Source organism: Rhagoletis pomonella, unplaced genomic scaffold (genome assembly GCF_013731165.1).
Source record: "Rhagoletis pomonella isolate Grant_MI unplaced genomic scaffold, Rhpom_1.0 Rhpom_scaffold_01030, whole genome shotgun sequence".
Taxonomy (NCBI): domain Eukaryota; kingdom Metazoa; phylum Arthropoda; class Insecta; order Diptera; family Tephritidae; genus Rhagoletis; species Rhagoletis pomonella.
The window spans coordinates 25,292-49,408 of NW_023459584.1; the positions used below are offsets into that span (position 1 = coordinate 25,292).

At 36.6% G+C, this 24,117-nt stretch overlaps 3 protein-coding genes across 7 annotated transcripts; 2 read left to right on the plus strand and 1 right to left on the minus strand.

The window, feature by feature from the left end:
* The first annotated feature begins 763 nt into the window (after window positions 1–763).
* On the plus strand, window positions 764–2,695 carry LOC118751832 (transport and Golgi organization protein 2-like). Of its 4 annotated transcripts, none has more exons than XM_036486652.1 (5): window positions 764–928; window positions 1,001–1,238; window positions 1,336–1,458; window positions 1,689–1,947; window positions 2,014–2,695. In XM_036486652.1, exons 2-5 carry the CDS (start codon window positions 1,097–1,099, stop codon window positions 2,534–2,536), a joined length of 1,047 nt encoding a protein of 348 aa, XP_036342545.1. In that variant the 5' UTR covers window positions 764–928; window positions 1,001–1,096; the 3' UTR covers window positions 2,537–2,695. The 4 variants fall into 4 exon arrangements, with proteins under 4 accessions (XP_036342545.1, XP_036342546.1, XP_036342544.1 ...); XM_036486653.1 differs by having other exon boundaries at window positions 764–904; window positions 979–1,238; XM_036486651.1 differs by having other exon boundaries at window positions 764–904.
* A 2-nt stretch (window positions 2,696–2,697) lies between these two features.
* On the minus strand, window positions 2,698–7,962 carry LOC118751831 (RRP12-like protein). Its single transcript, XM_036486650.1, has 14 exons — window positions 7,722–7,962; window positions 7,104–7,663; window positions 6,935–7,051; window positions 6,073–6,863; window positions 5,365–5,986; window positions 5,041–5,300; window positions 4,848–4,982; window positions 4,625–4,784; window positions 4,292–4,564; window positions 3,955–4,223; window positions 3,724–3,899; window positions 3,426–3,662; window positions 3,029–3,344; window positions 2,698–2,961 (listed from the first exon to the last, which is right to left on the minus strand). Exons 1-14 carry the CDS (start codon window positions 7,861–7,863, stop codon window positions 2,856–2,858), a joined length of 4,164 nt encoding a protein of 1,387 aa, XP_036342543.1. The 5' UTR covers window positions 7,864–7,962; the 3' UTR covers window positions 2,698–2,855.
* A 3,083-nt stretch (window positions 7,963–11,045) lies between these two features.
* LOC118751833 (transmembrane protein 68-like) lies at window positions 11,046–24,117 on the plus strand. Of its 2 annotated transcripts, XM_036486656.1 has the most exons (6): window positions 11,048–11,288; window positions 11,431–11,730; window positions 11,809–11,887; window positions 11,952–12,090; window positions 21,982–22,648; window positions 22,714–24,117. In XM_036486656.1, the coding sequence occupies exons 3-6, from the start codon at window positions 11,842–11,844 to the stop codon at window positions 22,828–22,830; spliced, it is 969 nt and encodes a 322-aa protein (XP_036342549.1). In that variant the 5' UTR covers window positions 11,048–11,288; window positions 11,431–11,730; window positions 11,809–11,841; the 3' UTR covers window positions 22,831–24,117. The 2 variants fall into 2 exon arrangements, with proteins under 2 accessions (XP_036342548.1, XP_036342549.1); XM_036486655.1 differs by having other exon boundaries at window positions 11,046–11,730; window positions 11,819–11,887.

Sequence of the window (24,117 nt, forward strand, 5' to 3'; positions counted from 1 at the left end):
CTTAATTTTGCCTTTAAACGACCTATTTTTTCACAACAATCGATGTTAAATCGATGTTTTCTATTAATACATCGAAAACATCGATGGTAGCAAATATCTCCACCCCTAATCCTATGCACTCAACTGGTTTCTTTATTTCTGCTTTCGTCTGACATTTTTAACTCGCAGGGTTGCCCGGCTTGTAGGAAAAAACCTATTATTGAGATTTTGAGACGGAAATATGGTGCTTTCCCGGCGTTTACATGAGACAATTTTATCAAGCCAAAAGCCACAAACACGAAGACAATTGTCTTCTTCACTTTCTTTGATTTTTCGAAGACAGTGAATTGGACAGTAAATTGGACAATTCGGTCACGTCTTGGTTAATTTGAGAGGAAGAGGCAAGACAAAACCGCAAAAAATCGCAGAATTACGAAAAAGTGGTTTGTGTTTGGATATTTTAGTAAATAATAACGACACTAAAGGCGGCTGCTGAAAAATGTATTGGCCCGTAGTCATAGTCAAAATAAAGTCGACTTTAAAGTTAGTTGCAGCTTTTTGACATAATTTTCAATGGGATATCTGTCAAAAAAGCTGCAACTAACTTTAAAGTCGACTTTATTTTGACTATGACTACGGGCCATTGTTTTTATAATGGTCTGGACGCCTACTTTACACAACAACTTGACAACTACTACACATTCTCAATTGTCTTGTCTCAAGTTGTCTTATGTAAACGCAGTGTTACTAACACTAAAGAGGACAACTTAGCCTTTTTTTTTTGCTGTCACACAACACTGCCGACAAACGACACAAACAAAAAGTTTTCCAGCTTCAATTGTTTACTTTCCGATTGGATTATTTTTGTTTTAGCAACTAATGATTACCACTGTGGCTTTGCCTGTGCGATTAGATAAGAAATAAGGTGATAAGTATTGCTTTTAAGTGGGTAATTGACAATCTATAGTGGTAGCACTTGTTGTTTATGCAAATGCAAAGATTTAACATTTGTTTTCATTAGGAGCTGTCTGTGATTCAGTAGCTGCATTGACACGTATGACGGAAAGTACTGCATCGGCTAGATTAGCGACATTAGAATACTAGAATTATAAAAAATATGTGTGTGATATTTATCTATGTGAACTCAAATCCAAACCCTGGTGGATACAAACTTATATTAGCCTCTAATCGAGATGAATTCTATGCGCGCGATACACAGGATGCAGCAAAGTGGGCTAATGCAGAGCATGTTTATGGAGGTTTGTAGCCAAGGTGTATTAAATACATTTTGTTTGTAGCACCGCGTCTATGAAATTAAATTTTTACGAAATGCTTTACTTAAATATTCCGTTTCAGGCATTGACTTAGAGCCTGGTCGTGAAGGTGGCACTTGGCTGGCAATTGGTGGCCATGGCGGCGTATTCAAAGTAGGAGCGCTACTTAATTTGACAGGAGAGCCTAAACCGAGGAATGCTGTGGGTGAGAAGTGATAATTGTTTTATGTATGTATATGACAGTAACGTGTTGTTGACCTTTGTACTTTGCTCACTACGGATCATTGACATCTTATTGGTTACAAACATATTTATTTGCTTACATATTTTGCATACATACATTTCTGTTAAACTTATCTTCCAATTGAACATGCATGATTCCTTTCTTCGTTTACCTTTTTGAATACTGAATACCAACTATATTAAAATTAATAGTTAATGGCGAATGTGTAGCTAAAAACCATAATATAATATACCCCAATCATAACGACTATAAGGCTGACACAACAAGAATCATCAAGCCTGCAGACACATCTTCTTTACTACACAATGAACATTTTTTGCTAGGCCGAGGTATGATTGTTTCGAATTTTGCTGCCTCTAAGGATGATTGCAACATACAAGGTTACAATAGCGAACTGTTGAGCGAGTGTACAAAGTACAGCGCTTTTAATTTTGTTTCAATCGAAATCGGGTTAGTAAAGCAAGTTTCTGTTAAGAAAATTTTCAAAATAACGTTCATATTTTTCCCCTTTATCAGCTCAAAAGCACCAGCGAATATCCTGTTGCTGAGCAATACACCACCTGGTTTGGAACATTTCGCTGAGGGTAAATGCTATGGGTTCGGCAACAGTCTAGCTTCGGCACCGTTTCAAAAGGTTATCAATGGTCGTCAACGCTTTCAGAACATTGTAGAGGATTTTCACAGTAAGCTGGCAACAGCACCAACTGAGGCTATGCATAACATGCAAGCAGATCTTGTCACAAATTTAAAGAATTTACTAAAATGTGAACACAAGTTTTGGCCAGATGCAGAGCTGGCACGACGCGCACCCAATTGGGGTGAATATTTGAGTGCATTGAACGTAAGCGTGCCATCCGCTGGGTACGGCAGTCGTACACACACAGTTATACTTATTGATGGACAAAATAAAATGCATTTTTACGAAGACACAATGGCTGGACCCGATCCCAAGGGCGAGTGGCGGCAAACACATATTGAAAAACAATACTTTCAAAACGAAAACTCAACAACACAACTATTTGAGTGCTCAAAAATTTGAATGTACCCAAATCGTATGAAAAATTTTGTTGATTGGGTGCTAATACCCAAAAGCCTCAGAATATAAGCTTTTAAACTCAGGTGAACTGACTAAAGTATTTTTAACTTACATAAATTGTATAAGCTAACTAAAAAATAAAATCATTAAACATAGAGGCTATCTGCTTTTAAAGTTTAAATAGTAATTTTTAGCTTTATTTTATGCAATCTTTTGATTTATAACTCTCACTAGAAACAGTAGTAACTGTAGCTTACTTCATATATAATCTTTATGTACACATACATACATAGCCTTAGTTTATTGCATTCGTTTTATTAGCTTATTGTTTTTTAGGCTTAGCGACTCTTTGTTTAACGCCTCTCAGCGCACCTTTCCGTGCTCCGTTTACGATATTCTTAAATGTGCCCGCATGTTTTGCTCGTTTTCTGTCAAAAATGTATATATTTTTGTTAAATCAGGAACGTTTAGTATAATTACCGTTGAATAACTTACCTTTTGTTTAGCGTATTTCGACTTAGTGGTATGTACGCGAAGGGATCGAGCTTGCCCTTCTTCTTCATATCGCCTTTAGCTTTCTTAGTTGTATACTCGCTGCCGGCGTAGGCTGAAACCGCTGTAGATTTGCCAGATTTGGCCGACTTTGCAGAGTAGCCGGATTTCATTGATATCGCGTCACTACCGGCGGCGCCTAAGGGCCGATGAATACCTTTGCCACCGGCTACATATTTCGAAGCTGAAGTCTTACCCGAACGCATAATAATCGCATCGGTAGCTTTACGTTTGCGGCTTGTAGCTGGCAGTTCCTCCTCTTTTGTTTCCGTATTACAGAGTACGATAATAAGAGTAAATCACTTTTTATGACTACTTAATATAATCATGGTAGACATACCATCACTAGAGTCCACTTCCATGCCGCGTTTAGGCGCTCGTTTAGCTTCAATTGCCTCGTCATCATCATCGCCACTTTCGCCGCTGCTGCTGCTGTTGTCATCACCACCAGCACCGCGCAATGCTTTATCACTTATAATCAGTCTTCCATCCTCGGCGGTTTTAAAACCACGATTCGGATCCCTATTCTTGGATTTGGTGCTACCAGCAGCACTTGCGGCTTCATCTGGTCGGTTTGCTATGGAAAAAAAATATATATATATACAAATATATTTTTAATAACTTTTACTCGTACGAACTTAGCACATTTCCTATCGACTTAATGTCAGCCAAATCGACAATATCCTCTGGATCTTCACGTATATAAGTGCTGTTGCGTTTCGGTTTCCTTTTCTCAGCCTTATTATGATCGCCATTATCCGCATTCATATCTTCTGGCAAATCTGAATCGGAATCTGCCAATATGTCATCAATGCTGCAAGCATGCATTTACAATAAATACGGTCTTTTAAAGGGATATTTTAACCTACGTTGTGCTCTTCTTTTCCAGCCCAGCGACGAATTCATTCTCCGAATCGTCGTCATCGGTCTTATCTTTTTCGTTCAGTTGCTTTCTATTTTCACGACGCATTTGCTTTCGTATTTTCTTCAGGCGCCGATGCGTTACTTCATCATCACCAGGCACAAATTTAATTAGCTCTTCAGCTGTGAACCGCTTGCAAAGCTTCTTTAACAAATACCCAATTTGTATACGGCAATAACGTTTGGTATCTTTGGACATTGCAGATAGAGATTTCATCTAAAGAATTTAAATTTTTGAATATGAATTCTATATAACTAAAGCAAATAAGTTAATGAAATACTTACTATGGTATCCAAATGATTAGCCACATACGGCGAAGGCATCACTTTTATAAATGTAATTAGAAACGCTACAGCAGCTTCGGCTTCGGAACGCGCTTTTTGCACAAGAAAAACGAGAATTTGTTCCATTATGAATTCGAGCGTGGTAATAGTTAAATTTTTCCCCTGATTTTGTACCACGGCGCGGAAGGCCAAAATCGTATTTGTAATAAGCGAGTCGTCGCCTGCAAAGCCTGCTGTTAGTATATCAACAAAGTCGTTCAGTTTACCAGCTTCCTATTTATAGATAACGAGTATTTAATTTCCAAAAAAATACGTATTCTTAGGGATGGGTACCTGGTATAGATTAGCCAAAAATATGATGAGCTCCTCTGAAACATTTTCCTTGCGCGTCGAAAATTCCTTGTAAGAGATCACAGCTTCTGGTATAGTTTTCATAACAATTTTGTCATTCACAGTAAGAGATTTGCGATTTTCAATAAGAATTTTTAAACATCTAAAGTGGTAAACGTGAGACGGTATGAGTAAAAATTTTAAAGTGGTGAACTCTGAATTTTACCTTAAGCGCGCAGCCTGACAAACGGCGCAACTCGTAACAAATGCATCCAAAAGTAGCTTTTGCAAGGCTATACTATTCTTACGGCCGAATTTCTGACAAGAAGCTGCCTCGGAAGTTAATATATCACGAAGAAGTCTAAAAATTAAGATATAAGGAGGATATGCAAAATTTTCGATTCACTTGCTACACATACTCATATGTACGACGTTGTTGCTTTTTCAGTTTTTGATCATCCTTAGATACCAACTTAGATTTTTCATTCTTCAAAACGGGCACAATGAAGGTCTCGAAGAAAACGCGTATAACTTCGCTGGTTTGAAATAACAGGAGCGCAGCATTGATATCAAAAATTGCATCATACTCGAATGTTCCAACCGCTGTATTCGACAGTTGAGTTTTTGCAGTTTCGAAGAGTTCCTTCAGTACATCTTCTGATGTTCTTGTTAGGTACAACTAAAACATATAAACCAACAATTTGATAAAGCTATTGGTCATTGCTGTTAATGTAGGCACGTACCTTTATTACTTCTAATGCCTTCTTGCGCAGATCCGCTTCGTATGTGCCATTTGGTTTTTGGGCGTAAATATTGAATAAACGCGGCAAGAAGTTTTTAGAATACTTCGCCAAAGCTTCTTTAATTTCGACGTTCTCCTCATTTCCAATCAACTCAGTGAGACCATCGAAAATAGGTGCACGAAATTCTGGATTATTATCCAAAGCGTTGCCAAGAGTGGGCGCAATTAAGCGCAGATTTTCAGCATCTGCTGGGTCACGACAAAATCCTGGGAATAAACCCCAAAGTTGGCAGCACAACAGCTCATAAGTATGTGACATTGATTGTTGTTTCTCTTGGGCATATTTATGCCATTTATTATTGCAATCCAAAGCCAAAGGCAAAATATACTCCTTGAAGAATTTGAATGAAGCACCTTTGGTACCCTCACGGAGCAGCGGTAACAGCCATGAACGTTCGAGCAAAACTTCGCCCTTGCTATTTGTTAATGGTATAGTTTTCAAAATAATCTCTGGACCCATTGACTGTATTGCCGCAATTATAGAGTGCTCAATTTGCACACGCAGCGTGCTTTGTGTGTCGTAGCGCTTTGAAAGCGTCTGAAGTGATGGTGTCAGTTCTTTGCTACAAAAAAGGAGGCAAGATTAATCAAAACTTTAGTATATATGTACATATTAACGAATTATTTTGCATCAGCGAAGACAACTTACCTAAAATACTTGCCACATACTTCAAAGACAATTGAAAATATAAGTATGACATGTTTGGCTATTTCCCCGAAGGGTGCGTTAAGTACCTTTTCCAATGTGGCGATTATTCGCATTATTGGAATGCGGTACACTTCAGCTTTTTCAGTTGTGTCACAAGCCGACTTAATACATTCGTTTAAAAGCTCCTTAATACAATTCGATACACTATTAATTATTTCTGTGCGCTCGGACATCCACAAGTCAGTGGCACAAATATCGAAAAATCTTGGCAACGCATTCATACATAAGTTCAAATCCAATAATGCCAGATGAATATGTCCTTCTTTTAGCACCGTAATCCAAACTACCGTTTGACGCACATCAGCACGATCTGGACGATATTCATGTATGGCAGCTAGCAATTTCGCACACAAAGAACCATTCAAATTGGTTGTTCGTGACGCGAAAAGTGAATGCAGAGCTTGGAAGCAGTTGGTGCGAATGAGCACATTAGCAGCAGTCATGATGGAAAGTAAACTTTCGCAAACTGAACGGATGTCTTCTATTTTAAAGCCACTCACAATGTCTTTGAGAAGTGTGAGCGTATGTAGCACTGTTGTCTGCGAATTGGTTAGAACCTCAGGCTTAAATTGGCTTAAACAGAATTTTGTTACACGACTGCTGGCCGGATGGTGCTTAGCTTTCCGCTCTGCTACATAATCAGCATCCTCGGCCTCTTCTTCATGGGTAGGTCGCATGAAGGAGCTGCCATGAATGATTGATACAATAGCGTGTTGCGCAGCTTTCCGAATCTATAAAAAAAAAAAAAAAAAAACATTTAATGAGCTTAAAATTGTGCTGAAAGTATTAAAAAAGTGAATACTTTAGGCTTTGAATGTATGGTGAATGAAAGTATGGCATCAATGTATTGCCAAGTGGAGGAGTAAGTCCATGTGATATATTCTTGGGCACAAAGCAGTACGGACAAGCAACCAATTATCTGAAAAAGTAAATTAGCAGATTTATCCAAAAGAAGTTGTGTACTTACTTACATATTTTACAATGGTCTGATTCGCTGGCTCCATAAAGCGTTGTAAGCATGATAAAAAGGTCTGAGCCGTATCTCCAAATCGTTTGCGCAACACCGCTTCTGGCACCGATTTGATACCCATTGATAACAGCGAAATGCCCGCAATTATATCATTGTCTTCAGTGCTAGCTTCAATCTGTTCCATAAGCAATATGAAATACTCCGTCGATGACTCTGTACCCCCACGCTCGCGTATGATTTCGGTAAGTGCGGTTAAGATTGCAAGCATTTCCTTATGCAAGTCGGACGATGCACGAAATCCCACGAGGAGCCTTTTAAAACTCATATTGCTACAAGCACTGTAGTTGGAAGCAAATGTTTTGAAAGTTTTAAAAGTGCCCTGTTGCGATTCCGACATGCTCTCATCTTCCAAGCCGCCATCGTCGTGGAGACTGAAAGATTTTAAACTGCCAGCAACATCGTTGACTGTCGTTGTCTCAGCATTATAAGCCAGGCTTTGATCATGTTTCAATACCGCATCGAAAGTAAGCGTGTTGGAATTTGGAGCATGTTCAGGTGGTGCTGCGAAGTAAAATAAAAATAAAAATAACGTTAATAACTAGGATCAAATTTACTTTACCTAAACTTAAGTTTGGCTGAAAGAAACGCGACTTGGCTTTTAATCGATGCCTCATTTGCTCAGGATTAGAAGTAGATGACTGCCCTTTGCTCCATGTTTTGCCTTTAGTGTGGCGCTTCAGTTTGGAACGAAATTTTCCCATTCTGCGGTAGTTATTTTGCCCAAAAATTTATTTAAAATTCCTCAAGAACACTGCGAAAACAAAAACACGTGTCGCTGATGCACTTTGCCAAAGTAAAAGAATCTAAACAGCAAAGAATGTCAGCTAAAAACAGAATGCAAAGAAAGGGGTTACTGTGAGGCCATATATGTAATACTACTATATTGGCAGTAAGAGCTAGCATGAACCAACTAACAAGATCACGCAATCGGAAAATAATGAAAAAAGTAAATTTCTGAGCGTTTTTGACATCTGCCTAAATATGAAAACAAACAAAGAAAACGAAAAAGGCGCGGTTATTGAGTGCGATTAGATTTGTATTTATTATAAAATATAAAAAGTGAAACTTGATGACAATTAGCAAAAAAAGTTCATAAAATATGGTTTTAATGATTACAATCGCATATTATCGGCTCCGGCCGATTTTTCAATGCCAACGTTCTGACCACAAATGTGCACCCACTCTCCTCTTGGCAAATCAAACAGACGCACAAACTTGTTCCAATCACAAAGCACTTCATATTATATCATAAATTTGTAATAAATCAAAATTTCTAATTAAAACCGCTGCAGAAAACACATAAAATCGCTAAAATATCACTACGAAGAGGTAGAAGACGATGTAAACAGAACCAAAAAACATCAAAAACGCTACGAAAACTTTTTTCTGAAAATCGATTACAAATACAACGATGGCGGATTACGTGATCTGTAGTCGTTGGTTTATGAGAGCTAGTACCGTACGAAAACACTACAGTACAGATCCCACCAAACAATTTGTGTTGCCGGCAATTGCCCCCCGCTGCATTCCTTTTTCGATAGTTCCGAACTAGTCCTAAATTCTATAGTTCCGAACCAGTTCTAAAATCGACAGACGAAAGAAAAAAGTATCATGATTTTTCAATCTTTTTGGTTCTTCCGTGTGTGCGATTTTAAGTTATTTTGGAAGAAATATGTTTTCAATTTGAAATTAACTTTGTTTGAATGATTGTAAGAAATGTACGTTAACATACCTTTAGCTGTAGCTGAGTTTGCAGAGGTGCTCGCTGTTATTTCTTAGATTCCAGACTGTCCCTAGATGTTGAAATGTTAACACAAATTTTAGTTTTGTATTACCAAGCTATGAAAAAGCATCTGTGAAGCACAGAATAGAAGCGTATTTGAACGAAAAAGCCGCTGAACACATATCTATGTAAAGTAAACAAGCCCCCCGCTGCATCCCTTATTCGATAGTTCCGAACTGGTTCTAAATTCGACAAATAAGATCTAGTTCGTTCTGCATCCCTTTTTCTATAGTTCCGAACCATTTCTAAATTCTTCACTTTAGATATAGATTTCTAGTCAAAAAAACTGAAAAAATTAGTCTTTTAAAAGTACCACTTTTTCGCCGATTTTCGACTGGTGGGGATCTAGTTCCTATCGAACTAGTTCCTTTTTGGCGATAAAGACCTAGTACGGAACTAGAAATTTGATTCACTAGTCCGCGGTTTCCCTACAGGGAAAGGAACACATACGTTTATAAATAAACATGTACACAACACATTTACAAAAACGGCACTCAAGTACACAATACATTGACAAAAACAGTACTAGACTGTCTCGCTTTGATTTCGGAATGCTTACACATTGAGATGTTAGCATACTACCCATGAACGAAAGACACAAGATCACGCGGGAAGGAAAGAACGAAAAAAGTTATTTTCTAGCTGCCGAAATCTCGACGCCATCTTTGTTGTAAGAAGTAAACAACGAAGAGAACGGAGAAAACCGCGAAATTGTTGAACGCATGAAAAATCATTTTTATTATGCAAATTCTTCTATAAATCATGCCGTTGTGTTAAATTATTCTTTATCTTATGTGTACACACGTTGTCACAAGCGAAAATGAAGAAAATTGCAGTAAAAAGCCACCACCAAATTTAAACAATGTAGAAATGTAAACAAACGGCTAATGTCAAAATCGTTCAACTTTTTTCCTAAATGCGATTCTAACGGGCAAGTCTCCTGCCCGCGTGATCTTGTCTTTTTGGTTCATGCATACTACCAGTATAGAAGTATTACATATATGTGTGAGGCCGAACAGAAAGTTCTATGATAAGTGTTGCCAGAATAAAAGCTACAAAATGATCATGTTATGAGCAGCCTACTGTAAGCGTACATATCGTCGTTTAAAGAACAAAACCGCGTATCGTCATTCTGCAAAACCGCGTAACTGACATTGGCTGCCAAAAATTGAATTTGCTCACATAAGCTCTTGGCTCAATCCTTATCCATTCGTCGTGTAATATACTAGCCAGAAATTTGATTGCTTTATAAAAAAGAGAACCATTTTGAAATATGAGTGTTTTTGCCCTCTAAAAAATAATTTATGCAATCTCACATACGTGGTTTTGCATTTTGTTGATACGTGGTTTTGTACTGTAAATGACGATACGTGTGTACGTTTGTATGCGCGTAAATATGTCAGGACGTGGCATTTCGCAGGAATTTAAGAACTTGTCAAGATAAATATGGCAGAGGACGTAGGAAAGACGGAGACAACTTATATTTCATATTTATAAGTTTGTTTAGGCGGAGGATGTGAGAAAGACGGAAACAACTGATGTTTCTCATTTTCGCGTTTGTTTTTTTGCATGAATTTACGCGAAAAATATAATTATTTATTCTTGCCCGATGATAAAAAAAATATATAAAAATGCATAGATTTCATTTAGACTAATTAAATTTATATATAACAAGCATTAGTTTTGTTAATAATGCCGCCAAAATACACACTTTATCCAAAAAATGCCCAAATAAACTGATGCATTTTTATATAAACGTACACTCATTTTGTTTAAGATAATGATCACTTTTCTCCATATACACCAACAATCGGCACTTGTTGGAAAACATTTTGCACTCACAAACATATTTTATTATTGATATAGACACTTTCACTCACAAGCTCCTCAGTGTTTTACGCTTTCAGTGACTACTGTATATTTTACACGTTCATATTTAATTTCTTAATTAAAATACATTTTCCCCAACCACTTGTGCAAAATAATCACCGAAATTCACTTCTTTTCTTCTGTTTTGCTAGTGTTTTCCGCATTCGAGACGAAAGTCAAAAATCTGCCGCGGACAGAGTCAAAACGGAGACGAATTCCAGTTGCACACATTTCGTATAAGGTCAAAATCGGCGCGGCACTTTTTCAAAGTAATGATTTGTCTCATATTTTACATTCTTTGATTGTACCGAAAAAATAGTAGAATTGTACTCAAAATATCAACACTGATATACACGCCAAAACACAGCACTGACTGTAAAACAGCTGGCGCTTATGTTTGTTTTTGCATTCAGTTGCTGTTTCGCCTTTCGTCGTTGATGTTCGATTTTCTTGTTACGATTGTATAAAAAGAAGGTAAACAATCACTTTTGCAAAAAAGGTGTGATAATGAAAAAGACGGAGCTCATGTGTAATTGATGATAGAGTTTGTAAAAAAGAAATTGGCGAAATAGTTATGAGAGGATTGGCGTTATTTATAAATATTTAAGAATTATAGATTCCTGTGTGGTTTACAAAACAGAAGAAAGGAATCATTTAACCACATGATGAAACGATAAAATAATTTCAGGGAACTTACACGTTTGGGAGAAGAAAAAAGAAACTAATTTTGAATGCAAAGTGAAAATAGCAGAAATAGGTGCATAATTTAAAAAGGCAAAAGTAAGAATTACAACGCTTATACTAAACATAGCTGTAAGCTGATAACCTGGCGAGGTGTGGGACTGTGTAGAAACGCATCACGGATCATTTGGAAGTTGTATGTCGGAGCGCTTCTTGCTGCTGCCCAAATACAGAGGTTAGCTTTTGTTTTGTTGACGTAAACGTAAATTGAGGCCATCAACCGCTGTTTCTTTATTGTGTGGCGGCTCTTGAGGTACATTTAGAAAAGGCAAACGGCTAATGCGCAATGGACTACCTACAGGAATGGACTAAGAGTCTACAGGAGTTCCTCTGTAAGTTTGTACATTCTTTTTAATCTCAAAAAACGTAGCTTTTTACGGATTTATATGTATCTAGCTACCTATATCGACTTGGATTACTCACTATGGCTTTACCGATTACTTTGGCCGCTGATTGTAACATTCCTACTTCCACTAGTCTTCGTGGCACTCATTTACATTTCATTTGTGATGCTTTTCATTTACAAACTGCACAGGTAAGATGTTTTTTTAGCTGCAATCGGCATAAAACTCTTATTTTACTAAGGCAAATTCGCTATTTGCTGTGCCTCTTAAAACGCCTAGTTAAGCATTTCTAGTTAGGTTTGTTTTGCTATAAGTTCACAAATACTCGAACAAGTTAAAATACATATGTATGTATGTATAATTTTACTTGTACAATTGTATAGATAAGTATTTTAGTACCTGCATTAAAAATCATTTGGCTGAGAGAAGTAAATGCATGAAATTAGCTTAACCAACAAACGTTAATTATAGATCGTAGAAACTTATCGTATCTGTGCAAAATATACGTATCTGGTTATGGTATAAAGGACGAGGCCTCAAACCCTCTCTGGACTATGTATAGTATTGTTACATTAAGTAAAACTTTTGGCAAATGAAATTAAACTCTGTGCAAATGGTTTTAAGCTTTCAGTAAGTTGATTTAAACTTGGGGCAATGTATTTCATTATGGTGATGTATGTTCTCAATGCTCTAGAGGAAAAATCCGAACTGAAAGCAAATAAAACAGGAAATTGTTAACCAGCGGGCTTTAGTAAATATTTGTAAAAAAAGATCCATTTGCGTATTTAGATTTAAGATGAATTGGTAAATTACAAGCCACTTTTCACTTCTTTCCAAATAAATACCAAATTTTGAAAGTGTTTATTTCGTCTTAGGGCGAAAAGCAAAGTTTTTAAATTATAAAAAAGAACATTCCTTCGAAAAAACGATATCAAAGTTCTTTCGTATCTCTATACCCATGCTATACACATATATGTATGTATGTGCATTCATACCTACCCAGTCGACAAATTTGGAAAAAGGGGCCTTCTGCCACATTCTTTACTCCTTTTCATTTTGTATGGAATGGCCAGAATTTCCAGTCCTTCTGCTTTTCACAGAAGGGAAAATTTGCATGATGAAACAGTTTGTATTTGACTTTGCAGTACACACATAGCGATACGTCCACTCCGATTTTTATTTTATTTTATTTATTTTTTTTTATTTGACTTTGGTTGCCATGGAAACGCGCCTTCACGTCTGTCTTCGAAAGGAACGGGGTTATTAAAAGACAATTATTTGACTTTGCCTTCGAATGGCAGCGCTTCCAATAGACCTAATTAAATTTCCAAAAGAAATAGTATTGAATAATCCCTTTCTGAAGGCGTTTATTTAAGAGCACTCCTCCTTTAGCCTACTGGGTAGTACTGTTTTGGGTACTTTGTATATAATTTTTTATTTACTAAGTGTAACACGCATGATTAGCTACATACAAATGATTGTGTGTACATATGTACGTGCATAGGTTTAGGTGCTGCTCTAAACAAAACATTTCCTCATACATATGTACATACTAGTTGTTTGAAAGCAATGACGTGTTTTATTACTGCGTTTACATTTTTTTATCGCATAATTTTAGTGACAAATAAATTGCTAGTTTTTAGAGAATGCTGTATTTATTTTTTTTTATTAGATGCTTGAAAATGTAATTAGTTTTTTTAATTGGCACTTACATATGTATGTAGGTATAGTATGTATGCATGTATGGTATATTCGTTTTATTTTTTCCTACTTATAAAAGTACGCTGGAATGTACAAATACTCGAATCACCTGGAATCACCTCTTCCTATATGACGTGCAAACCTTCAATCCCTAAATAAAAAATGTCTGCGAGCGAAAAGTTGCTACGGCAGTGGAAAAAACTTCTTTTAGCCATTTTCTTCAAGTTGTTCGCAAAACTTTGAATACAAAATTTTGCGTATTTACAGCAAAGCAAAACTCTAACGGACAATAAGGATTCGCCCTTTATTAAAATATTTCGTATTATTTTAGCCTTATCAGATTTTCTTTTGAACTTAGCAAACTTGCTTTTCATTGAATGCACCCGAGAAAAAATTAAATAAAAATTAAAATCAAAATATGAGTTTTCATAAGAAGCGGACTTAGCAACTTTTCACTCTAAGCTAGCGATATGTGTAATGATATTAATTTTTATTATACACTTCTAATGTAAATTAAATATAAATACATACTACATATGTATGTATGTACACACTCATATTCGATGTTCTGCTTGACCTGCCTGAATATGCGAAAGCTTGCGCTATAATTACTTTGAATTCTAATCTCCAGTCAAGGTTAATCTTGTATGCTCGTAATCCACTTGACTAGATGTAAATATGTACATACATATCGCTAGCTTAGAGTGAAAGGTTGCTAAGTTCATTTGTACAAATTTTACACGAGAGGAAAGAAACTTCTTATAGCCATTTTCAAGTATTTTGCAAAACTTTGAATAGAACATTTTGAGTGTTTAAAGCATTGCTAAACTCCATACGAACGAGACGGATTCGATGTTGATTAAAATATTTCGAATTGATTTGGTCTTTCTGTGTCACTTTTGGACTAAGCAAATTTGCCTTTCATTGAATATAAGCGTGATTAAATAAAACAAGTACCTTTATTCTTTTGGAGACGATGCATTTTTAATTTCACTCGCATATGAGTTTTCAAAAGAAGTGGACTTAGCAACTTCTCACTCTAAGATACCGTAAGATATGTATGTATATCCAAATACACATTCATACGCGCACGTGCTATCAAAGCTAATTACATATAGAAAAATTAATAGATCTTTAATTGCGTTTAATCAAATAGTTGCCGACAACGTTCAATAAAAAAAATCAAAACAATCATATTTGCATTACTTTGCAATATTTGTAGTTGTTGTAGCAGAAATATTTCAGGGGTAATGTTTGAGAGTAAGCTGATATGATGTTTTTGTTTACCGAGCCGACTTGACTGGATCTTGTGACATAGTAGAATCGTCATAAGATCGCTATTACAGGGTGGCGACGAATAACTTTTACCCAGTTTTTTTTTTTTGAAAAATAAAAGGGTCCTATATAAATTTTGCGAAAAAAGTACTTTGTACTCATCTCCCAAAGTTTAGAAAGCTGGCAATTTCAAAAAGGATTGAAATTCTAAAACTAATTAATAAAATTAAAGTAAAATCTGTGGAAGATTAACCATAAAATGCTTTCTTCGGAAAAGCTATAAAGAACCATTCTATTTAAAAAAGAAAACTGTGCTACAGTTATTCGTCGCCACGCTGTACTAAGGCAGTCCTAGTCCGTATCGTTTCGGTGCAGCTTTTCTATTTTATTTAATATTTAAAATTGCTTTATGGCTCATTCCATGTAAAAGACGAAAACGACATAAATTTTAAAATGCCCTAATTATATTTTTTTCATTAATACCATTTTTTTTAATAACTACATTTCATTAATATGTTGAAAAACATTGAAAAGAATAAAAAGAAGTTTTGTCTATGGAATCTTTTATTTCATGCATAATTACTTTACATTAGTCATAAGGACAGGCCCCTCCAGTCACAAATTTATATAATTTTTAATATTTCTATGAAGATTATCTAAGCCTAATTTTTACTGAAAAAGAAAGCGTATAGTACATGTTTTACAACATAAAAATAAAGTTTTTTCTAGTGGCCCACCAGTCACATTCATTCAAATGATAGTTACATAAAACTAAGAAACCGTTTGGTATTGTTGTTAAAGCAAGTCACGATGAAATGGCCCTTATCCAAATCTTATTGCTAGGTCTTATTTACTGCGGTCAAACACATTAGTAGATTACTGATATGTACATACAAATAAGCAATGTAAACAAATTTGCTTAAAATAAGCTATATTTTTACGTTGTTGCATTTTGGATTCATATTATTCACAATTTAACATACATACTTACATACATACACTGGCGGCAAAAATAATAGACTCGCCTTACTTTGAAAAGTTTTGGCTATATTTCCATGGTTTATTTTATGTTTAATATTTTTTTTTTATAAAAGCCATATAAATCCCATTTACAAACTTTATACAAAAATTATAAAAATTCGCCAAATTTGTCACCAAATGTTTAAACTTTTTATTCAGATTATTATAATTGTTATTCAAAATTTTTGGTATGCAGTTTTGTAGCCCATTCAATTTTAGTATAATAAAGTGCAAGTTTCAAGTAGCTAGAAAATACCGCTCATTTTTGACAATTTTTTTTTTTTGTTGACGATGCCTGGCATTCTCTTTCATATAAAAAAATTGTCGTGCACTCTTTGTATGGGAAAAAAATGCGTGGCACCATCAGCAAAAAAAAAAAATCTTACAAATCAGCGGTATTTTGTAGCATACCACATGTACAAAACTGCATACCAAATATTTTGAATAAAAAGTTTGAAAATTTTTTGATAATTTGTCGAAGTTTTATAATTTTTGTTTAAAGTTTAAAAGGCGGATTTATATGATGTTTGTTGTATAACCACCTAGGCTTTTTAAAAAAATATTAAATATAAAATAAACTAAAGAAATATAGCCAAGTAGCTCGCTTCTGTAACTATTCTTTACTAAGGCGATTTCATATATGAATTATCTGCCTTGTTCTTCTCTACTGCTCATGACTAGTAGAAAATGACGTATCTTCCCAGTAGAGAATTAATCGGTAGAGAATAGTTACAGAAACGAGCTACTGATTCTTAAAAGTACGACGAGTCTATTATTTCTGCCGCCAGTGTACATATAAGGTACATATCGTCGTTTAAAGTACAAAACCAGGTATCGTCGTTCTGCAAAACCGCGTAACTTTATAGAAAAAAGCAAGACCGTAAAGGGGGTGGGGGGGAGGCTGCATTACTGAACCCTTCGAAGTATCAATTTTTACGGACAGCTCTAAAAGTGGATTGTGGCGTAGGGGCGCGAATATTTTCAACCGACCTAAAAATTGAAGAGTCTATGCGATTACCAAATTCTTTGCGATACCAGAAGTCTTTGCCATAAAAGAGATGTGCAAAATAATTTTAGCCTCGAAGCTAGCGAGAACCAGCATTGCTATTTGCTCGGATAGACAGGCAGCGGTCAAGATACTCGACTCTGTAAGCATCACCTCCCACATAATAAATCAGTGTAGGCGAACGTTATGGTTTTAGCTGACAGGCAAGTCGTTGCTCTGATCTGGGTGCTGGGGCACCGCACAATTCATGGCAACAAGATGGATGACGATCTGGCCAGGAATGGGTCGGCTCTGGATATCTTGGAGGCAGAGGAGATTCTTGTGCCTCTGAGCTATATTAAGGACCGCATCTCCCAGCACTGGAAAAAGGTGTTTAATAGTAGATGGAAAGACCTACAATCCTGTAGGGTCTGCAGGAGTCTGTGGCCCACCTACTTCGCAAAACGCACTGCTTTTCTTATCAAATTAAACAAAATTTCTTATTAAATTAAACAATTAAACTCAACCAACCAAGGTTAAACGTCGACTTGATAAGAAGGTGGCCGACTGTCGTCAGTAATCTTCAGAGATTAAACCTCGAAACCAAGAAGAATAAAACAAGGGGTTCCACAAGGTGGTGTCCTCTCCCCCTCCTGTTCAACTTCTACATCTCGAAGGTCCCCCAGCCACCTGAGGGAGTTTCCCTGATCTCATACGCTGACGACTGTTCGATATTGGCGTCTGGGAATGAAATTGACGACCTCTGCTCAAAAGTAAACGGCTATCTCTGCAGCCGTCGCTTCTTTCTCGCTTCTTCACTGCGATGAGCCTAACACTATCCCCAACGAAATCAACGGCGACCCTCTTTACCACCTGGACGAAGGAGGTCAGGCTTGAATTAGGCATTCACGTCGATGACATACCAATACCGAAAGTAAAAAACCCTAAAATCTTAGGGGTCACAACCGCAGTTGTCAACAAAGTACAGAACCGCAACGAGGTCGTCAAGTTGCTCGCCGGCAGCACCTGGTGCAAAGACAAAGAAGCGTTGCCGGCAACATACAAGGCAATTGGCCGTCCGGTTCTAAATGATGCCGCACCAGTTTGGTCGCCGGGGACTAGTTGGGCGCAGTGAACGAATCTACAGAATTGTCAGAACGCCGCACTCCGGACAGCGGCTAGGTGCCTTCTGATGTCGCCTAAAAACCACCTACACAGCTAGGCCCAAGTGCTCCCCGTAATGGAGCACAACAAAATGCTTTGTAAGCAGTGCCACAGAAGTGAACACCCCAACAGGCCACTGCTAGAGGAGGGAGCCTCCGCCCAGGCACGTCAGGGGGGCACCTATTCGTGTACAAGGACACAGTCCAAAAATACGTAGACCAACCACTAGACCCGACGACGTACAGCCGAGCGATCAACGACATTCATAGGAAGTCGGTCACCACCTACCTCGACTCCCGGCCTATGGGCCTATGAATGCCGTAATCGGAGCCCAAGAGAGACCCGCGTTACCTTGGCTCAGTTACTTTCAGTCCGTTTCCTGGGCCTACCGTTAGTTAAGCTTGACGACAATGATTGAAGGTTGAACTGAAATAAGCGGGGCTTAGTAGTGCCGCTACAACAACAACAACGCTTCCTGGGACTAAGGTTGGAGGATTTAGAGGGGAAAGATAAAAAGGACAGCCAACCGATTTCGCTGCAACAACAACCACTTGGGCGGTGGGAACCAAGCAGCAATCGTACGCCAATAACTAATTACCGAAAATTTAAGCGGTTAGTAAGTTTAAGCGGTCGTCAAAAATTGCAGTTGTTCAGTAAAGTACTGAATCGCAACAAAGTCCTCAAATCGCTTGCCTCCATCACTTAAGCTAAAGGCAAAGACACGTTTGTTGGAAACATATTACCCAACAACGCTAAACTGCAAATGTAGAAAGCATCTACCCAGCATGCGGACAAGGTCCAAACAACACTCAACATCTCATCGCATGCACCTCCATCCAGACCCTGACACCAGAAGCACTATGAACGTAGCTGGCTTCCTCGGTTCAGGCTTTTAGAGTGAGACAAAAACAGCTAGCTTATCCTTTACAATTTAGACGTCAACATCGCAGCATATTACGAAAGGTTTTTTATAGCCCATTTCCACCAAAAGCGTAACTTCAGTTAAAAGTTCAGTTCCAAGAGTTTAACCATTAAAGATTGAAAATAATAATTAACTTTTGAGTTTTAGTTTTTCGCTCAAAGGAAATTATTATTACTTGATTTTTATTTTTTCGATCAAAAATAATGATTATTTTATGATTTTTATTTTTTCGCTCAAAGATAATAATTATTATTAAGTTTTATTTTTTTCACTTAAGTATAATGATCATTTAAAAAAGTCAAAAGCTGTACCAGCGTGATTTTCGAGGTATCCTTTGCAGAGGTAGCGACACCCTAATAAAAGGAATAAGTCCCAAAATTTTCAGGTAAAATTTTCAGAGGTATTTAAGACGTATTTATGCCCTTTTAAATTGTATAATTAATTATTATTTTTAAGTGGGAAATAAAACTCAATAATAATTTTTATCTTTGAGCGAAAAAGTAAAAATCATAAAATAATCATTATTTTTGATCGAAAAAACTAAAAATCAAATAATAATTATTTCTGCTGAGCGAAAAATAAAACTCAATTATAATTTATTATTTTTAAGCGAGACAAAACAAAAATCATAAAATAATGATTAAATGCTGATTTATATTATTTTACCCATAATTACATAATTATTACCGTCCCTGAAATATATCAACACATATTTACTATCTATACAATCTTCCCAACGTTCAATCGAAACGATTAATTTCTTCCTTATCAGTAACGGCGTTTGAGATTGTTTAATACCACACATATTTAGATTACCGCTGTGTTTTCGACGGCATTTAACAAATAGATGAATCAATAGGGGTCTTCATGAATGCTTGCAACTTTCCATAAATACATACTTATTCCAATTTTTGTTACTTTTTGCTAATGGATTATCTTGTTATATAATTACTAGGTTTTCCTGCAGCTCCGCCCGCATTTAGTTCTATTTAACGTTATGATTTCAAATGTAACAAAAAATGAAATAAATTTTATCATTTATAAAAAAATCGCTTATTGCCCCGAGGTTCCCGAACATGGTCTATGTGTCGAATTTCAACTAAATTGGCCGTTTCATATTTAGTATTAAAACCATAAACAAGTAGCTAGTTTTTATACTATATAATTTTTTTTTAAATATTTTTATAGGTAGCAATTCAAAAAATGTGTCTGAATAAAAGCATATACCAACAAGCGGTTTACGCCGATAGATATTTCGTCGTCAATCTTAGAAATAAATAGCGCCGGCGTAGGAAACTAATTCTTGTTAAATTGTAATGCAACTTTATGAAAAATATTAAAAAGGCGCCTAATACATATTTGAAATCGGTGCATATGTATGTATACTGAAGTACTTTAATATAAAAAAAAATAATCGATTAACCAATCAGTACGATAATCACTTTACTTTTCCTCCCAAATCACTCCGAAACACTTCACTGCTACCAAATATAAGGGTCATTTCATACAATATTTACACCTCCCTCAAAATTTTTTTGGTGTCAAATATTTTTTTACAACCTTTATCGAAAAGAGGAGACAACTATTCTATTTCGTCATGGTATTGGAAAAAAAAAAATCTTCGAATTTCGAATTCACAAAGAATTAAGGTATCCATGCATCAATGCGATTCTGTCGCAACGAATCCGCACCGTTTTTGATGCTACAGACGTTACTGCGTCGAAAACGCAAGTACGCACACATCTGTGCGATTTTATCGCAGCAAAAACTGTCAATTTATAGACAAACCAAAAATATTTTTCAACAAAAATGAAATTCTTAACTTTTCTGCATAAAGTATGTTTTGTTTTCTTACGTTCAACGTTGGCAATAACTGTTATCAAACAACGTAAAAAATAAACCTTGGGCTATAACTCTTATCCGCGAAGTAACAAATATTTTCATCTAATAACTGTTATGAAACAACGTTTTTGTTAAATTTCAGTTAAATTCGGGCAACGTTATCAATTTGTTAAATTTCAGTTAAATTCGGACAACGTTTTCAATTTGTAAATTTGAGATAACAGTTATTTTTGGTCCCTGTTTAAAATTTTTCGCAAAATGCCTTCTAAGGTTCTCTTTGAACCATCTATCAGGACATGTTTAAAGTTTCTCTCGAACCGTCATTTGCTGGTTTTAATCCAGGTATTTTTGACCGGTTGAAAAGCTCACGTCTTATGGCGGTCTGCACCATTGAGGTCTCAATTTAGCATTCGGTGCTTCGGGAAGCTCCTTTTTCGGATCTCTGTTGTTGCTGTAGCGACTGCCTAGACTGTAGAGTCCTTCAATCGTTGTTGTCAATCTAAACTAACGGCGGACCTTGGAGACGTGATATTTCGACGGGGTCGGAGCAGTGGGAGAGGGCTGTTAGATTTGAAATGAGTGGGCATGTTGGCGTCTAATTGGGATGGGTAGCTGTTTAGACGGCTACGGTATTCAAACCATAATTGAGGCGCAGAGTGACGCGGATTTTTCGGGGCAATTGAACGTCACCCTCGTCCACAGGTAATGATTACACATCGTACTGCCGTCGAGCGATTTAAGGACTTTGTTGGCAATGGCAGTTGTGTGCGCCGGGAAAGAAAGCAGCTTGTCGAAGGTTAGTCCGAAAGATCTCGAATGTTTCGCCGTCGACGTGAATTCCAAGATGTAGCCTCATCTCTTTCATCCAGGTGATAAAAATGGTTTCTATTGAAGAAGCGAAAAGGTTCGGAGAGGTAACTGTTTACGTTTGAACACATGCCATCAATTTCATTGCCGGCCGAGATGATAGATACTCCCTCTGGCTCTAGTCCTTAACGGTGTGCAAAGCATACCTCGAGCATCGGCTTTGTCGAGGGCTATAGAAAGCGCCACTATTATATCTATTTAGTCCAATAGTTATTAACTTAACATTTATTTTCTTTCATGTCCAATTTCCAATAAAATATTTAATTTCGGCTCTCTCTCTCTCTCTCTCTCTCTCTCTCTTTTCAGGGAGGTAATCATGCGCACTGTTCGCACGGATCGTAAATTCTGGGAGTTCGGTCGAAAATTGGTCGCCGCTTTGTGGGATGCTCACGCGCGCATTTATCATGGCTACGAAGTAATCGGCATGGAGAATATACCAGAAACTGGACCTGCGTTGATTGTGTACTACCATGGCGCTATACCCATCGACATGTATTACTTAAATTCACGCATTATACTGCAAAAGGATCGTCTTATATACACCATTGGCGATCGATTTCTATTCAAATTACCCGGTTGGGGTACAATATCCGAGGCATTTCACGTCAGTCCCGGCACGGTGCAGTCTTGTGTTGGCATTCTAAAAGAGGGTAATTTACTAGCCATCTCACCAGGTGGCGTTTATGAAGCACAATTCGGCGATCAATATTATGAACTGTTGTGGCGTAATCGTGTTGGCTTTGCAAAGGTTGCGCTGGAGGCCAAGGTGCCAATAATACCTTGCTTTACGCAAAATCTACGCGAAGGTTTCCGACAGCTGGGCATATTTCGCAACTTTTTCATGAAACTCTACAATACAGTGCGCATACCGGTTTACCCTATCTACGGTGGATTTCCGGTGAAGTTTCGCACATTCGTGGGTCGACCGATAGCGTACGATGGCACGCTAACGCCAGAGGAGCTGCAAATGAAGGTTGCAATTTGACATACATACGTAAATATTTACCTTAAACATTTTTGAGTGGATTTCTGTTTCAGGTGGCCGCGGCGTTGGAGGAATTGATAAATCAGCATCAACGTATTCCTGGCAGTATATTTCATGCGTTGCTTGATCGTATTCCCCCACTTCGTAGCAAAAGAAAAGTCCCGGAATAAGTCGCTAAAGCGGCATCTGTTCAGCGTATTTAAATTTGATAATCTCTACATACTCTACTGTGTTAAATTTTCGTTTTTCATTTCTTTTAAGGGGAGGGAAACGCAAAAGACTTTCTGCTAACTATACAAATAGTTTATTGTGCACCTATCGGGAGAGTTTTGCTTACAAAACAGAATAAATAGTTAAAAATACTCTTAAAACCCTAAAACTAAAGACAAAGAACAAAACTTACGATAGTTGATAGTTCTATTGTAGACTATACTCGTATAGTACTATGTATAAATAAGTTCATTCAATTTATCAATAACCCATCTTGCAATATGCAACTGTAACTGGAGCTTTTTTAACGTTTACATAAAATAGCCTTAAGTGTACTTAAAATGCTTTCAGCTAAGCTCATATCATGCAATGTGAACAATTTCTCTTATCTAAAAACATTTATTTTTTTTTATTAGAACAGATATGACCATCGGGGTTCGTTTTATATTTTGCATTTATGTATATTTTTATGATAGAATTAATTATACAATGCATCTGCGCATTCTGGTTGTAATGGGAAATTGATTATTCCAGCAATAAAAAATGTGTGTGTATATAAATAAAACCCGTAGTTAAGTCGTAGGTTAAATTTTTAATTTTGTTTAAAAACAATGAAATTGTTTGTGAAATAGTATTCCAGCTTTCATTTAACCGCTCAGTGTACACATACTTAAACATACTTGTTTTTTAAATAAATTTCACTTCGTATTAATTTATCGGTATTCACATACTCATTTGAGTACGTAAATGTGTATTGTGCTGCATAAAAAGTGTACTTTTTATTATATAATTAGATGGCATGTGAAAATTAAAATTAAAAAAGATCATATCAATTTATTCAAAACGTATTGACGTATTATTTCGTGAAAAAAGCGCAAACAGCTACTAATGATAAGATAAATAGGTCAGTTCTTGTTGGGGAAGGTATATGATTAAAATCTCCGTAAACCTTGGAAGAGTTTAAGTAGGACAAATGGTAATAAAGATGCCTCGAATACTGCAAGCGAACTAAAAAATATTTACGAAAATCTGATACGAATCAATTTAGATACACATATGCATGTTGTTATACAACAACTAAATTTGTTTTTTATTTTTGTACGATTTCTTCAACACTAATAAGTCTAGGGTCGCGGTTGACGGACTTCTGGAATTCCTGCTTGTGGGAACAGGACCAAGGACCCACTAATTTATCTTAGTCGTGGTATTATGAGTAGACTGCGGATTTTTATGCTGAAAACGAAGCC